The 16,916-nt window shown below is 37.0% G+C and overlaps 1 protein-coding gene across 1 annotated transcript in view; it reads right to left on the bottom strand.

Annotated features, from left to right (window-relative positions):
- Nucleotides 1-16,916, bottom strand: part of LAMB4 (laminin subunit beta 4) — a 144,281-nt gene that overhangs the window by 75,188 nt on the left and 52,177 nt on the right. The window contains 5 exon segments of the mRNA XM_078154356.1: nt 1,416-1,536; nt 3,181-3,302; nt 12,058-12,202; nt 12,204-12,226; nt 13,848-13,973. Of these exon segments, the coding sequence (XP_078010482.1) occupies nt 1,416-1,536; nt 3,181-3,302; nt 12,058-12,202; nt 12,204-12,226; nt 13,848-13,973 (537 nt within the window).

The raw sequence follows: 16,916 nt of genomic DNA, 5'->3' as shown, positions 1-16,916 counted from the left end.
GATTTAAACTTTTTTTAAGGGGCAATATATCTAGACTTTGAATTATATCATTCCCTATTTCCCCCATAAATAATAATCTTCTAGATTAGATATATTAGACTAGCCTCCTTCCTTTTCATTCTGCTCTCTGCCCCAACTTTGTTCATCAACAGAATCCCACTTGATGCTCTTCTGCAAAGAAGTCCAATAATAATAAACTGTAAGAGTTAGCAGATACTTTAGAGATCATCTGGCACATCCTTCTCATTTTACAGATGTAGAAACTGAGGCCCAGAGAGTAGGAACTTGCCTAATATCACCTCCCAATAACTGTTAGAAGCAGAACTAGAACCTAGATCTATGAGTCAGCATGTTATAGCAGAGAGAGCCTTTCAATTGGAGTCAGAAAACCTGGTTTTGAATCTAACCTTTGACACTCGGAGGCAGCTAGGTGGCACAGTGGATGGAGTAGTAGGCCTGGATTCAGGAAGTCTCATCTTCCTGAGTTCAAATCTGACCTCAGACACTTACTAGCTGTGTGACCCTGGGCTTAACCCTGTTTACCTCAGTTTCCTCATCAGTAAAATGAGCTGGAGAAGGAATTGGCAAACTACTCCAGTATCTTTACTGAGAAAACTCCAAATGAGGACACAAAGAGTTGGATATGATTGAAAACAATTGAAAATTTGACACTTAGTACCTTTGCAACCTCTGGCAAGTCATTGGGTCTCAGTTTCATCATATTTTTAAAAAAAGATGTTATTAGAATATATGACTTTAGAGATCCCTTCCAGCTCTAATTTCATAGTCCTATGACAGGGATATGAATCCTGGCTCTGCCATTTACTACCTATGTGACCTTGGGCAAATCACTTTACTTGTTTAGGTTTCAGTTTCCTAACCTGTAAAAAAGTTAATAATAGTATTGGACTAGATTACTTCCAAGGTCCCTCTCAGCTCTAAAAATCCGTGATCTAATCTAACAATAATCTATGTTTAGTGTTCTTTCCAGTAGATCCTACTGGTTCCTTTGTGGGATCCAAAATTAGGCATAGGAAAGTCAGGAAAGTATTTCTGTTTATTTTTTACCCTAACTTTGCTTTAATATAATTTTAATATACTATAATCTTAAGATAATTGTGCTCAAGTGCCATACCATATATTATCCTACAAATGAAAACCCATTATTATTAGGATATTTTCATAGTCTAAGGTATTAAAATAGTTGGGAATTAAAATCATTAAATTCTTTAGATTGGGGTACAAAATGGACCTGCCTAATGATGAAATATATAGCAATAAGTATTATAACATAATTCTAGCCCATAATTGTTTTAAATTTATTAAGGATGGAACATATTCTCTCCACATATTCTATAAATAAACCTACCGAGGGAATCAGGTCCAAAGGAAACATCATTCACATGGCCACTTACCGAATCAATCAAAATATGTCCATGAGCCTGTGAATCCGTAGTAAATGACTGAGAAAAATGAACATCTACAGAATACTGCATTTCTGGTTCTAGGCAGACTGGTGTGGCAAGCAGTGCAATTCTGTTTCAAAATGAATAAGACCCTGGATCAGTGATAGGCATTCCTGCTTACTGTTATATAAAATTGTCATTCGTTCATTTGATACCTCCCTTATTCATTTGACCAGCATTTATTAAACAACCACTACATGCAAGGCAGGGCAACTAGGTAGCGCATGGGATAGAGTGCTAAGTCTGTGGTCAAGAAGACTCTTTCTTGAGTCCAAATCTGACCTCAGGCACTTGCTAGTGTGTGAGCCTGGGAAAGTTGCTTAACCCTGTTTGCCTCAGTTTCCTCATCTGTAAATGAGTTGGAGAAGGAAGTGGCACACCTATCCAGTATCTTTGCCAAGAAAATCCCAAATGGGGTCACGAAGAATCAGACATAACTGAAAAATGACTGAACAACAATAACAATGAAATGCAAGATTCTATGAAGCTGGTATGTAGATTTTACTATGAAGAAAATCCAAAATATTTTTATATTAATTTATTTTTAGTTTTCAACATTCACTTCCATAAGCATTTGAGTTTTAAATTTTCTCTCTCTCCTTTCTCACTTCCCTCCCCAAGATGGCATTCAATCTGATATAAGCTCTATAGATACATTCCTATTAAACATATTTTCATATTAGTTGTGGAAAGCCCAAAATATTTTCAATTAAAATGCATATATAATATTCTCCACAGTAGATATCAATGGAATTTCCATTGATGTAACTTCTCTAGCTGTTAAAGGTAGAAGGGATAGTTCACACAGAAATTTCTGAAAATAGCCACCAAATAATCCTAAGTGTCCTTCTGGGGGCTGCATTCTGTCTCCATCATGAAGGAGAGGGCTATAGTGTCTAGGACTGATCCAGATCTATTCTAGTGCACCTGGATTATAACAGATTATAAAATCACCTTATTCTGCTTTTCCATGGCTGATCTCTCTCAATATGCCACATGGTAATGTGTTGGAAACTGCTCCAATATATTAGTAACACAACCAATATTCTGATATGTGGTACTATCATATAAACAGAAGCTTAACTAAACATTTTTGTGCCTGGGCAAGTCAAATGAGGGAGGAAGGAATGCCATGAAGTTGTTGCTGGGAAGGATAATGTATATGGTAAATTGGGAATAGGAGAAGGAGAGACATAAGCTGGGAGCTTCCCTGGGTGCAAACACTGGTAGGGAAAGAAGTTGGGATCTGGCAGCTTCTTATTTTCACCATGTTCAGGTATTTCTATACTACAGAGGCTCTACAAGTGTTAACAGTGCCCTCTACATTTTTAGCACCATGGGACAAAGCTCCAGTTGCCCTACTTTAGTTATAGCCCTGCATATAGTCTTAGAGAATTAAAACAAGTTGATTTTACATTCTTACAGAATAGTATGGGACAAATGTTTTGATCTAGTGGTCTATTTGTCATAATGGCTTATGTTTATGCTTTGTTAAAAGTCCCTGATGGGATGGAATCACTGATCACAATTTATTACCTTAATGTGTTTGGAGCTGAAAGGAACACAAAAAAATGAAATGAACATTTTATTTTTTCATCCTAGTCACATTTTAATTTCTCACATTTCAAAGCAACTCCTACCTACAAATTTTTAGCACTCCAATAATGTCCGACTATGTAAAGCTGGAATATGTAAGAAAGGCTGATCGTCCTACCTTACAGAAGCTGGTAAGGCCAGAGTCTGAGGCTCTTGTGGGAGTACTTTATATCTGCAATGTTCACCTCTTGAAGTTCCAGAAGGGTTAATCACTATGCGAGCTTCCCAGTCAGCTGACGACTAAATATTCAACAAACAACAGGTTGTATTGGTGAGGGGGGAGAATTTGATTAAGCATATGACATTAATGGACATGACATATGACATTTATAACATTAACCTGGAGATGGAACTAAATTTGTAACCTATGTTCATTTGAATTATGAAGTAGAGAAAAGGTACATTTTTAGTGGCTGTAGCTGCGCTCAAGACTTAGCAAAACTTGACACTGCTGACCATTTTAACCGTAACCATCACCTCCCACAACAAAAACAATTCTTGACAACACCCTCTGGATTTGGGAACAGAGTTTTGTAATTTGGAAGACTCTTTGGGATTGTTAAATGATATTGTGCAAACATAGGCTAATTGACCACATTCTGGAAGCTGTACAGCTTACAAAGCTGTTTGAGATATGTCTAGTCTATGGACAGATGCATAAATTTATCTTCTTGTGAAGGCTTTTGTATGCATTTGCCAACTCAAAATTCATTAAAGTCCTTTTGTTGTTTTAAGATATTGTGGGAAGATAAGCATGCTCATCATTTCAGGATAACCAGAGCTCTAAGTTCCAGCTGCAACAGTGAAGGTGACTGTGAGCAGAGCTGTAAATCAGCATTCTGTACTATGGCCTCCCTTCCTTACCCCCTCTCTGAGAAAGCAAGCAATTTGATATAAGTTATTCATGTGTAGCCATGCAAAACATATTTCTTTTTTTTTTTTTTAAGGCAATTGAGGTTAAGTGACTTGCCCAGAGTCACACAGCTAGTAAGTGTCAAGTGTTTGGTCTGAGGTCACATTTGAACTCAGGTCCTCCTGACTTCAGGGCCAGTGCTCTATTGCACCACCTAGCTGCCCCTTAAACCGTACTTCCATATTAATAATTCTGTGAAAGAAAACATAGACAAAAACCAAACCAAACCAAACCAAAAAACTCAGGAAAAATAAACAAAGTAAAAAAAGTATGCTTCATTCTGTATTCAGACACTATCAGTTCTTTCTCTGGGGATGGATAGCATTTTTCATCCTAAGCCCTTCAGAGTTGTCTTAGATCATTATATTGCTAAGAATAGCTAAGTCATTCATAGCTGATCATCTTACACTATTGCTGTTACTTTATACACATACATTTCACTTTGTATCAGCTCATGTAAATCTTTCCAGGTTTTTCTCAGAGCATCTTGCTCAACATTTCTTTTTTGTTTTTTTTTTCCTTTGTTTTTTTGTTTTGTTTCTTTTTGGCAAGGCAGTTGGGGTTAAGGGTCACACAACTAGTGAGTGTCAAGTGTCTGGTCAAAGACCGGATTTGAACTCAGGTCCTCCCGCCTCCAGGGCCGGTGCTCTATCCACCGTGCTACCTAGATGTCCCCTGCTCACCATTTCTTATAGCACAATAGTATTCCATCACAATTACATAGCACAATTTGCTCAGCCGTTCCTTAATTGATGAGCATCCTCTCAATTTTGAACTCCCTGCCACCAGAAAGAGCTACTATAAATATTTCCTTGTCCCTTTTGTTTTTAATCTTTTTTTGGACGAAGACCTTAGTGGCGTTGCTAGGCCAAAGGGTATACAAAGTTTTATAACCCTTTGGGCATAGTTCCTCATTTTGCCAAAGAATGGTTGAATCAGTTCATAATGCCACTAACAGTACATTAATATCTCATTTTTCCCACATCCCCTCCAACATTTGTCATTCTCCTTTTCTGTCCTATTAGCCATCTAATCGGTATGAGGTAGTACCTCAGAATTTGCATTCCTCTAATCAGTAGCAATTTAGAGCACCTTCTCATATGGCTATAGATAGTTTTGATTATGTCATCTGAACTGTTTATATCTCTTGATTAGGAATCATTTTTATAATTTTTATAAATTTGACTTAGTTCTCTACATATTTGAGAAATGAGACTTTTATCAGAGAAATTTGCTTTAATTTTTTTCACAATTATGATTGCTAAATGTATTTTTCTCCATCCTATATCCTCACATTTATCCTATTCTCTCTCTCCTTTCACTCTGTCCCTTCTCAAAAGTGTTTTGCTTTTGATTACCACCTCCCCCAATATACCTTCCCTTCTGTCATCTCCCTTCTCTTATCTACTTCCTTCCTACTCTCCTATAGGGTAGGATAGATTTCTACACCCAATTGAGTGTGTATGTTATTTTCTCTTTAAGCAAATTCTGATGAGAGTAAGTTCACTTACTCCATCCCTCCCACCTTCCCCATCTTCCCCTCTGCTGTGAAAACTTTTTCTTACCACTTTTATATGAGAGAATTTACTGCATTCTACCTCTCCCTTTCACCTTCTCCCAGTTCATTCCTCTTTCTACGCCTTAATTTTTATTTTTTTAGATATCATCCCTTTATATTCAACTCACATCTGCCCTCTGTCTACATCTATTCCTAACTGCCCTCATAATGAGAAAGTTTTTGTGAGTTGCAAGTATCATCTTCCCACGTAGGAATGTAAACAGTTTAACCTTATTAAGTCCCCTATGATTTCCCTTTTCTGTCTACCTTTTTATGCTTCTCTTGAATTTTGTATTTAAAAATCACATTTTCTATTCAGCTCTGGTCATTTCACCAAGAATGCTTAAAAGACCTGTATTTCATTGAATACCCATTTTTTCCCCTGAAGGATTATATTCATTTTTGCTGGGAGGGTGATTCTTGGTTGTAATCCTAACTCATTTGCCCTCTGGAATGTCATATTCTAAGACCTCCAGTCCTTTAATGTAGAAGCTGCTAAATCTTGTGTTATCCTGACTGTGGCTCCACAATACTTGAATTGTTTCCTTCTGACTGCTTTCAATATTCTCTCCTTGACCTGGGACCTCTGGAATTTAGCTATAATATTCCTGGGAGTTTTCATTTTGGGATCTCTTTCAGGAAGGGATTGGTGGATTCTTTCAAGGACTATTTTTTGCCCTCTGGTCATAGGATATCAGGGCAGTTTTTCTTGATAATTTCTTGAAAGATGATATCTAGGTTCTTTTTTTGATCATGGTTTTCAGGTAGTCCAATAATTTTAAAATTATCTCTCCTGGATCTATTTTCTAGGTCAGTTATTTTTCTAATGAGATATTTCACATTGTTTTCTATTTTTTTCATACTTTCTGTTTTGTTTTATTGTTTCTTGATTTCTCATAAAGTCAATAGCTTCTATTTACTCAATTCTAATGTTTTTTTTTTTTTTAGGCAATTGGGGTTAAGTGACTTGCCCAGGGTTTCACAGCTAGTGAGTGTCAAGTGTTTGGTCTGATCAGTTCTAATTTTTAAGGAATAATTTTCTTCAGTGAGCTTTTGTATCTCCTTTTCTATTTGCCCAATTCCACTTTTTAAGGGGTTCTTTTTTTCTTCAATGAATTTTTGTACCCCTTTTTTTTTTCCGCTGGGCCAATTCTGCTTTTCAAGGCATTCTTCTCCTCACTGGCTTTTCAAACCTCTTTTACCATTTGGCCTATTCTGGTTTTTAAGGTGTAATTTTCTTCAGTATTTTTTTGTGTCTCCTTTACCAGTCTCTTTACTCTCTTTTATGATTTTCTTGCATCTCTGTCATTTCTCTTCCAAATTTTTCTTCTACCTCTTTTACTTGATTTTCAAAATCCTTTCTGAGCTCTTCTATGACCTGAGACCAATTTATATTTTTCTTGGAGGCTTTGGATATTGGAGTTTTGACTTTATCTTCTGAGTATATGTTTTGATCTTCCTTGTCACCATAGTAGCTTTCCATGGTCAGATTTTTTTTTTCTGTTGTTTGTTCATTTCCCCAGTCTATTTCTTGACTTTTAACTTTGTTAAAGTGGATGGAGGGCTTACTGTCCCAAGCTTCAGGAGCTTTGTGTAGCTGTTTTCAGAGATGCTTCTAGGGACCTGTAAGTTTTCAGTTCTTCCAAGGTGGTATGAGCTAAGGAGAGGTGCGTTTATTACTTTCCTGGCCTGTGCGTGATCACAAGTACACTTTTCTGCCCTGTAACTGTGATGAGTTCCTTGCTCCACTGCAGCTATAAGCTCTGGTGTGCTAGTACTCCTCCTAGCTGTGGGATTGCCACCCAGGACTGCAATCCAGAGCTGAGTATGGGTAAAGCAACAGAGTCTTGCCACCAGTGCCAGGAAAGAGACCCCTGTAATTTTCTTATGATCAGTTGTTCAACTCCTTTACAGTCTGTGGACTGATAGTTCCAGAAACAGTCACTGCCACTGCTGAATCAATGGCTTCCAAGGCCTGCTCCTGGTTTGTTGGGGCTGGTTCTATGCTGGAACGGCCTGTGCTGGGATGGTGCTCCACTCTCATCCAGGTGCAACAGACCTTTCCTTCCGATCTTCCAAGTTTTCTTTGGCTGGAAAATTATTTCACTCTGTCCTTTTGTGGGGTCTGCTGATTCAGGAGATTGTTTTATGACATTATTTAGAGGTGTTCAGAGGGGTTCTGGGGAGAGCTCAGATGACTTGCTTCCTTTTCTCTACCATCTTGGCTCCACCTTCACTTATGGTTACTCTTTCACATTTACCTTTCTATGCTTCTCTTGAATCTTCTATTTGAATGTCAGATTTTCTATTCAGCTCTGATCTTTTCATCAGGAGTGCTTGAAAGTCCTCTATTTCATTAAATATCCTTTTTCCCCCTGAAAGATTACATTCAATTTTGCTGAGTAGGTGAATCTTGGTTGTAATCCTAGCTCCTTTGCATGGTAGAATATTATATTCCGAGGCCTCCTCTTCTTTAATGTGGAAGCCACTAAATCTTGCATGATCCTGACTGTGGCTATACAATATTTGAATTGTTTCTTTCTTGTTGCTTGAAGTATTTTCTCTTTGACCTGGGACCTCTGGAATTTGGCTATAGTATTCATGGGAGTTTTCATTTTGGGATCTCTTTCAGGAGGTAATTGGTCAATTCTTTCAATTTCTATTTACCCTCTGGATCTAAGATATCAGAGCAGTCTTCCTTGATAATTTCTTGAAATATGATATCTAGGCTCTTTCTTTGATCACTGCTTTCAGATAGTCCAATAATTCTTATATTATTTCTCCTCAATATATTTCCAGGTCAGTTGTTTTTCTGATGAGATATTTCACATTTTCTTCTATTTTTCTCCATTCTTTTGACTTTGTTTTATAGTTTCTTGATGTCTCATAAAGTCATTAGCTTCTACTTGCCCAATTCTAATTTTTAAGGATTTATTTTTTTCAGTGAGATTTTGAAGTTCTTTTCTCTTTTTGACCAATTCTGCTTTTTAAGAAGTTCTTTTCTTCGGTTAAATTTTTGTACTTCTTTTACCATTAGGCCAATTCTGGCTTTTTAAAAGTATTTTTATTTAATTATTTATTCAGCATTTTTCTGGGGCCCCTTCTACAAAGCTATATACTCTTTTCATAATTTTCTTGCTTCAGTTTCGTTTCTTTTCCTAATTTTTTCCTCCACTACTCTTATCTTTTTCTTTAACTCTTTTAGAAATTCTTGTTGGATTTGGGTCCAAGCAACAGTTTTCTTTAAGGTTTTTATGTTGTTGTATTCTTCTGAGTTTATGTCTTGGAGTAGTTTTTTTATGGTCAAATTCTTTGTTGTTGTTGTTTGTTCAATTTCCCAGTCTATTTCTTGACTGAACTTTATGTTAAAGTTGAGTTCTGCTTACCTGGGGTGGAGGGGAAAGAAGGGAGATTGTCCCAAGCTTTAGGCTTTTGTGTGCTATTATTGGTAGAGCTAGTTCTGGGGGAGCCTACAAGTTTTTGGTGCTTTTAAGGCAGTGTGATCCTGGGAGAAGCCTAGTCCCTGTTCTCCTGGTCTATGTTCTGATCTTTAACAAGGAAGAGCCCCTGGTTCCCTGCAGCTCCATGAGTTAGTACTCTTCTTTGCAGTGGAACCAGGGCCTCTGCTTCCTCATAACTGACCACCAGTGTTCCTCTCTGCCCTGTAACTTTGACCCAGAATGTCTCTGGGCTGAGAGCTCCTAAAGGTACTGCGTCTGTGGCCATTGTTGCTCTGGACAGACCTCCACTGGACCTCTACCCTGTGTGGGCTGGAAAGGTATCTCACCCTATTTTTTGTTGGCTCTGCTACTCCAACATTTGATTTCAGGTGTTATTTTAAAGTTGTTTGGAGGGGAATGTTGGGGGAGTTCAGTTGGGTGGTTGCCCCTAATCTGCCATCTTGGCTTCACCCTCCCCAGGCTTGCTTTTTTACCCAAATTCTAGTGGGTGCAGGGCTAGATTCTTTGGAAAACAGGCATTTGGCTACTGTCCTGACATACCTACACCTTTGGTCTGATTGATTTATTTGTTTCTACTCCTACTGCTACTTTCCTTGCCTAACTGAATTTGACCCAGGTACAAGGATTCCTAGTTGTGACTCAGGTCATGTGATTCAGTAGTGGTAACCTCTGCAACAGAGGTGTCAAACATTGTTGGGTGTGGGCCAAATCATATTAAAAGTTAATTGGGAAATATTTTACAAAATAAATAAAAATATAATAAAACTTTGATGTTGTTCAGTCCTGTTCAACTCCTTGTGATCCCATTTTGGGTTTTCTTGGCAAAGATACTAGAGTGATTTGCCATTTCCTTCTCCAGATGAGGAACTGAGGCAAACAGGGTTAAGTGACTTGCCCAGGGTCACAAAGCTGCTAATAAGTGTCTGAGGTGGATGAGTCTTCCTGATATCAGGTCCAGTGTTGTATCTACTGTGCCACCTGGTTACCTGACAGTAAAACATACATAATGTTAATATGTGGTTTTCTAAGTCAATATGTGCCCACAGGTATCCTGATGTACAGTTTAGTGGTTCCTGTTTCTATTTGAGTTTGACACCAGTGCTCTAGATAACTTTTTTTCCTTCTCTGGCTTACCCTTTTCCCTCAAAACAGTAGTTCCCTTATAAGACTAAAAGCAATTTCCAATTGATAAATGGTCAAAGCATATGAACAGGCAGTTCTCAAGGAAAGAAATTTAAGCTATCTATATATATACCTTATGAAAAATGTTCTAAGTCACAAATAAATTACAGAAATGCAAATTTAAGCAACTTTGAGGTTCTATCTCATACCCATCAGATTGACAAAGCTGACAAAAAAAGGAAAATGACAAACATTGGAAGGATTATGGGAAAACAGTCTCATTAATACATTCTTGGTGGAGCTGTGAATTGTGCTAGCCATTCTGGAAAGTAGTCTGGAGCTATCCTCCTCTCCCCCATTACTAAATTGTGCAAAGTAGACTTCACCCACTAGTTCTACTGACTTAGTATTGACCTTTGTAATGTTTAAACACATCCTGTCATTTATTTAGGGAATCTGGGGTCTTAGGACAGGTGGAAAAGTGCCTACTATATGACTTAAAATGGAGGACACTTGAATTCTTTAGACTCTAACTAGGCTCACATTGACCTGTAAATGTTGCCATTTCTATCATATATAGATTGGAGATAGCATCACTCAAAGGATGTTCAAGGCTAAGACTTGATTTTATGCCAATGATCTTGCCCTGACCACCAATACCATTAAGGCTAAACCCCAAAAAGACCAAAGACAATTGCGAAAAGGTTGATATGTACAAAAATGTTTAAGGCAGCTCTCTTTTCTATGCGTGTGGTGGTAAAGAACTAGGAACAAAGGGGATACCCATCAGTTGGGGAATGGATGAACAAATCATTATGTATGAATATAATGGAATACTATTGTGCTGCAAGACATGAAGAAGAGGAACGTTTCAGAGACGCTGGGAAGACTAGTATGAACTGAGACAGTATAACATGAGCAGAACCTGGAGAACAATTTACATAATAACAACAACATTGTAAAGACAAACAACTCTGAAACACTTAAGAGCTCTGATCAACAATAAGACCAATCCTAATTCCAGAGGTGCCATGCTGATGCATTCTATCCACCTCTTGAGAGAGAGGTAGTAGATTCAGGGTACTACTTGTGATATTTATCTTTAGGACATGGCAAATTCAGGAATTTGTTTTGTTTAACTATGCATATTTGTTATAAGGGTTTGTTTTCCTTTCCCTTTTCTTTTCTCAATGGGATAAGGAGAAAGGCAGGAAGAGAAAAAATATTTTTAATAAAAAAATGAAAAAAATTAGAACTAGGGCTTCTAGCTTGTGAGAAGCTCATTGAGAGGATATTGGGAAATATTTGGTAAAAAAAACCCTACATTTTCTTATTGAAATTAAACTTTTTTCTTATGTGACCATGTGTGAATAATTCCAGAGTTTGTTTCCTTTCCTATTGGATACAGAGTACAGGACATTTTACCAAAAACCAAGAGGAATAGCAGCTAAAAAAGGTTGGGTACTCTTACCTAAGACGTTTTGATAAAGAAAGGAAAAACTTTGATAGCCTGCCTTTATTCCATTCCATATGATGGTCAGGCTAAAGCCAAGGTACAATTTCTTTATTGTCCCTTTAGGTGTGCTAAATCTGTATATAAGCTTCATGTAACCCTAAACGCATGCTCATCTAATTACTATATGGAAAGTCAGAAGAAGGCAACTCTCTTTAATTCATAAAATGCTCTTATTCAGATATTGAATTACCACTTCATTAGTAACCTTGTACTTTAAGCATGAAATTTTTACTTCAGTTTTTGTCTCTGGAACAATGTAACCTTATGACTTGCTGTTCTCTTTTGATATTTTTAAACAACCTCTTAACTTTGTAGTAGTATCCAGTTGTCCTAGTTTTCATAATTTCAAAAGTTTGAATTAAAAGCGCTTAGTTAGAGAATGCTACCATATCAGCTTTCCACATAAGAGTAGAGTTAATTGATACCTGAGGCTCATAACGAATTGCAATAGCATAGTCCATAGCATAGGGGATGTTGTTGATGGTGAATCTCAAGCTGGTCCCACTGAGAACCTGGGAAAATCCAGGCCCTGTCCATGTAACAGGTTTCCCAGGAATAGGCTCTTTGATAAGCATGATCAAAAGTCACAGTGACCTAGAAAGATCAATACGTACAAACAATTACCCTTACTGTCGATAGAAAGAGCTTAGAAAAAAAGTCTTTCCTGGAATCACAGGATCATAGATTAAGAGCAGAAAGGGGCATTACAAGTCCCCCTCATTTTATAGATGGGGAAACTGAGGTTTATAAAAGTTAAAAGAGTTGATGTGGTTGGGATTTGAACCTAGGCCTTCCTGGTTCCAAAGCCAGCATGCTTTCTTCTATGACAGGCTGCCTATGCCCATATACTCAATCTGAGCTTGGGTCCCAGGTAAACTATTATACCTTGGAAATAGTTTGTGGCAATCTGAATGGCCTGAAAATGCACCTTGGACATATACTACTGTATAGAATGACCAGTTTAAAAGTATTCCCATTGAGAGCTACTTCTAACTTAAATACTTTACTCATGATGAAACTAGCAGGTTTCATAATGGTGGTTTAATATTCTCAGATGTTGACTTGGATTCTGGCCAAAATAGCAGAAGAGAAAGCAATAGAGAGCATATTCCCACGATCGTATGTAATTTCTTCCCCTATTTTATATCCTATAATATGACCACAAGGAAATCCATGCGGAATGACTCACTAGAACTTTCTTCTGTGTAAATCTTGAAACATCCATGTTATTTTATTGTTCCCAGAGAAAAATCCAGGGTTGAACTGTACCTCTTTGTTTCTTCCTTGTCACTATCTACTACTTCTGAATCCTTGGTGTCCTCATAATTAGCCTACCTGCATGGGTCTTCAAGATGCCAAGTCAACATGGAATTAGAGGAACACACATAACTAGAGAGTCTTGAAGGCTAATGAAAGCTAAAGCCATCTCTCCACCTTACCCCAAACCCTCGAAGATTTTAAAACTGCTAGGTGTGGTGATCCATGCCTGTAATCTTGGCTACCTGGAAGCTGTGCCTGGAGTTCTGAGCTGTAGTAATACTAAAGCTGTATTAATTTTGGCACCAATATAGTAAGCTACCAGGAGGGTGGGGAGGTAGCTATTGGGCCCCCTAAGGAGGGGTGAACCCACCTAAGTAAGAGAAGGTCAAAGCTTCAGTGCTTATCAACAGCAGAAATGAACTATGAGTAGTTGCTGCAGAGAGACCCTGTCTCAAAAAAAGGATTTGAAACTGATTTAGAGACCAACAGTCTTTTTTGAGGCAGTGGTACAGCCTTGTGGTACCCATAACAAGCAAGCATCATTAGGTTATGGAGAATATGGAATATCCCAGCATTGACTAACTACAAAGACATGCTCTTCAATATCAGAAATTGGGTAATAGATATCTTAGAGGAAACCAACTTGTTGCTTTTCCTTTCCAGCTAGCTACAAAAAGAACCATTCCATGATTCTCCATGTTCCCTCACTGAAAAATTAGTAGCCTTTGCACTTACTCTCCCTGACCACGGTGACTCTCTATTTTCAAAGATTATGCCTGCAGATAATATTATACTATTTTTTCCAGTGTTGTGTAATGGATGCTATTCTTAAAAGTAGCAAGTTGTTTATATATTTACATAGTGAAGCAATTTTCAACTTTGGTTCCTTATTTTCTGCAGTTTCAATTTATGATGACAAAATGAGCCAAAGGATAATAATAAAAATATGTTTTACTTCACTCTGTTCCTGTGAACTTTGTATTTTATTCCTCTCCAATATTATATTTCCACGGTCAATTGTGAAACCACCTCCTTGCTTTTGGAAATAAACTTCACAGTGGGGTATAGCTGTTGCTAGTATCTGAAAAGAAAAAAAGAAAGATAGTTTAACCACTTAAGGCCCACATTGATAACTTCAAAGTCTGACTCATACTTTGTCAGCATGAAAGTGGCCTTAAATTCCCAAGAGCTATTCAAATCATAATCCATGAGAGATGAGGAGCCTGACAAAAAAACCTATCAGGGCTTAATAAATAATTGTTGATTAATTGATTGATTGGCTACTTTCCATCTATTCTGTATTTATTTTGTATATGCTGAGTTATGTATATTGTCTCTCCTATTAGAATATAAACTGCTTGAGGGTGGTGAATGTTTTGCTTTTCCTTTGCATCACCAGGGTTTATAACAGTACCCGGCACATACTAAGCACTTAAGTGTTTTTTGACTGATTGATTGATTCTTCCATGCTGGAAGCTGGCTCAGTGAGGGAAGATTAACTAGGTACCAGGTAATGATTTTTTTTTAAATCATGAGAACCATTAAATGGAAATGAAACAAACCAAACCAGGAACTCAATCCTATTTCTGCAGTGATGGTAGGAGACTGGTTGAAAGGTGGGACAGAACATGTTTAGAATAAAACAGTTCTTAAATTATCTATGTTACTTTAAATTTCTTTATCCAATAACCAGTGCTTTTCCATTCTACTGGAGAAAATGAACCAAATTCAAATTGATATTATCATTGTAAGAAAAGATGAAATTTTAAAAGTTGTAGTTAAATAGGACAGTTTACTATCTTTCCTTAGATGAATAAAGTAGTTGTTGAGGGTAGTTTCACTGTGCTCCCCAAGGCAATAAGAAAACATTCTCCTGTGGTATGCTTGGTTTAAATAAGCTGTGACTTTGAAGTGCTTATGATAATTATAAGCAAATAGACCACCATGAAGATAATAGCAGCTTATGTGTCAACAACATTTATGGCAGAGGATCAAGTAGAAAATTCCTATGAAGAATTTGACAAGATCCTCAGAGTGAAATCAACACATTCTTTGATACCTTACCAGATGTCTTCAATGTGAAAGTGGGCATATGAGAAGCTGATCCAGTAAGGAAACATCAGTGTCAATTTTAATGTGTTGAAAATAGAGATTACATATATGTTACTATAAAGAATAAGCAATTTCAAAGCAGTCTCCTAAACTATCTTGGAAAACATGGTACTCTAGTACCTCTTTAAATAAGCTGTCAACCTGGAAAAATGGGAAGTGGACAAATGGGATGGCATAGACTCTATCAACATTTCTTTGAGAAATTTTTATTGATGCCAAAAAGCTGCCACGATAAAGAGTCTGAAAGGCTTGGAAACCACTTCAGCCAGCAAACACAATTTCTTTGGCAAGCATAAAAACATGGAAGCCAAAACTGATGATTATATAGGGTCCAAACTCATTTACAATGTATTACAGAATAAAAAGATGGAAGATTATGAGTAATGTTGTTTCACAAACTAGTTAAGTGAAAAGAGCCTAAAGAAAGCTTGGTATGAGACTAAGCTAAGTTAAATTATACCAAGAAAATTTAAATGCAGTACTGGATTAAGAACAACGAACAAGCATGAAGAACAGATGCAGTGGCATTTCTTTGCAATCTATTCTCATCAGTCATGACAGTGGCTCCATATTTGAACTCTACCACTTTAGTATCCAATGTAGTAAATGAAGAAAAGGAAGTGGGAATTTAAGATGATGAAATCATCAATTGTATCTGTGGTTATTGTTTGTCCTTCATTCTCAAAGAGGATCAATGGCATCACATGGATGATGTTTTGATTTGTGTGTGAATTGGATTTAAGTGAGGCAGATCTGAGCAAAGTTGTTAGCCTCACTCCTCCAGAGTCATCGATGTCCAGTGGCAAGATAAAAGTCAAAATGACTGCCAATAGCCCAGGATGCAGTAAATGACATTGGTCTTTTTAAATTAAGGTCTTTCCTAGGCAGTTTATCTGAGGCAATGAAGTTCAATGACTAAGGGCTAGGTGAGAACTGAGACAAAAGAGGGACTAATTTACCATCACAAAACTATCAATTGGAGTGGGGGGAAACCCTTAAGGCTTCTGTCCAGAACAGAAAAATAATTGCTATTTATACTCACTAAATAACTACAGACCATAAATATATAATATACAATATAGCATTCTATAGTATAGATTTTACATAGTGTAGCCTACTAGATACTATATATTTCTATAGTATATATTATTTAAAATCTATAAATAGTAGTAAATTGTAAAATAAGTTATTTATTAAGCATACAAAAATGCATGTAGGTGCCACTGGTCCCTGGGCATTGAAAATGTAAATCATCATTAAAAAAGTTTTCCAAGTTACTCAGTTTATAAAGGGAACAACAGCATCCCTTCCAACTCAGTCCATCTGGGGAGAGGGAAAGTGTCAAAAACATTCCAGTAGTGGAAACACAAATGTCGAGGGTGCCCCACCCAGTGTACCCTCTACCCAAACAGAGAACGGGCAAGCTAGCAGGGAGGAGTAGCCCAGAAGGCCGTTCATGATGATAAAAGCACTGAGGAATTTTCAAGATATTGCAAAAAAGTAACTTTAAAAGATCAAAGATTACACTTTTACCAAATAAATCTTATGAAGAAGACATTGGAAAATGCTAACCCATATGTTTAGTATGTTATTTCTACAGTATTATGACAATAATGTCTTATTGTGACATGGGGATATTCTTAACAAAAGTATTAGAAATATTATGATTTTCTGTAGTAAATCACATTTGTATGGTCACATACATCTTTTATTCAAAACAAGCCCCTGTACACATACTTTTTTTGAATAATACATTTTTGAATACATTACCGTCATTGACTTATTTGCATGTGAAAATGTTATAAAGACCTATATTTATATTTTGAAGGATGTGATCTTATCGATGAATGAATGAATGAAAAACATTTATTGGGTGTTTACTATATGCTAAAGATAAGATATTCCCTCTAAT

Source organism: Phascolarctos cinereus, unplaced genomic scaffold, assembly GCF_003287225.1.
Source record: "Phascolarctos cinereus isolate Bilbo 61053 unplaced genomic scaffold, phaCin_HiC Scaffold_1;HRSCAF=81, whole genome shotgun sequence".
NCBI classification, from domain to species: Eukaryota; Metazoa; Chordata; class Mammalia; order Diprotodontia; family Phascolarctidae; genus Phascolarctos; species Phascolarctos cinereus.
This window is presented reverse-complemented; position numbering and strand designations above follow the sequence as displayed.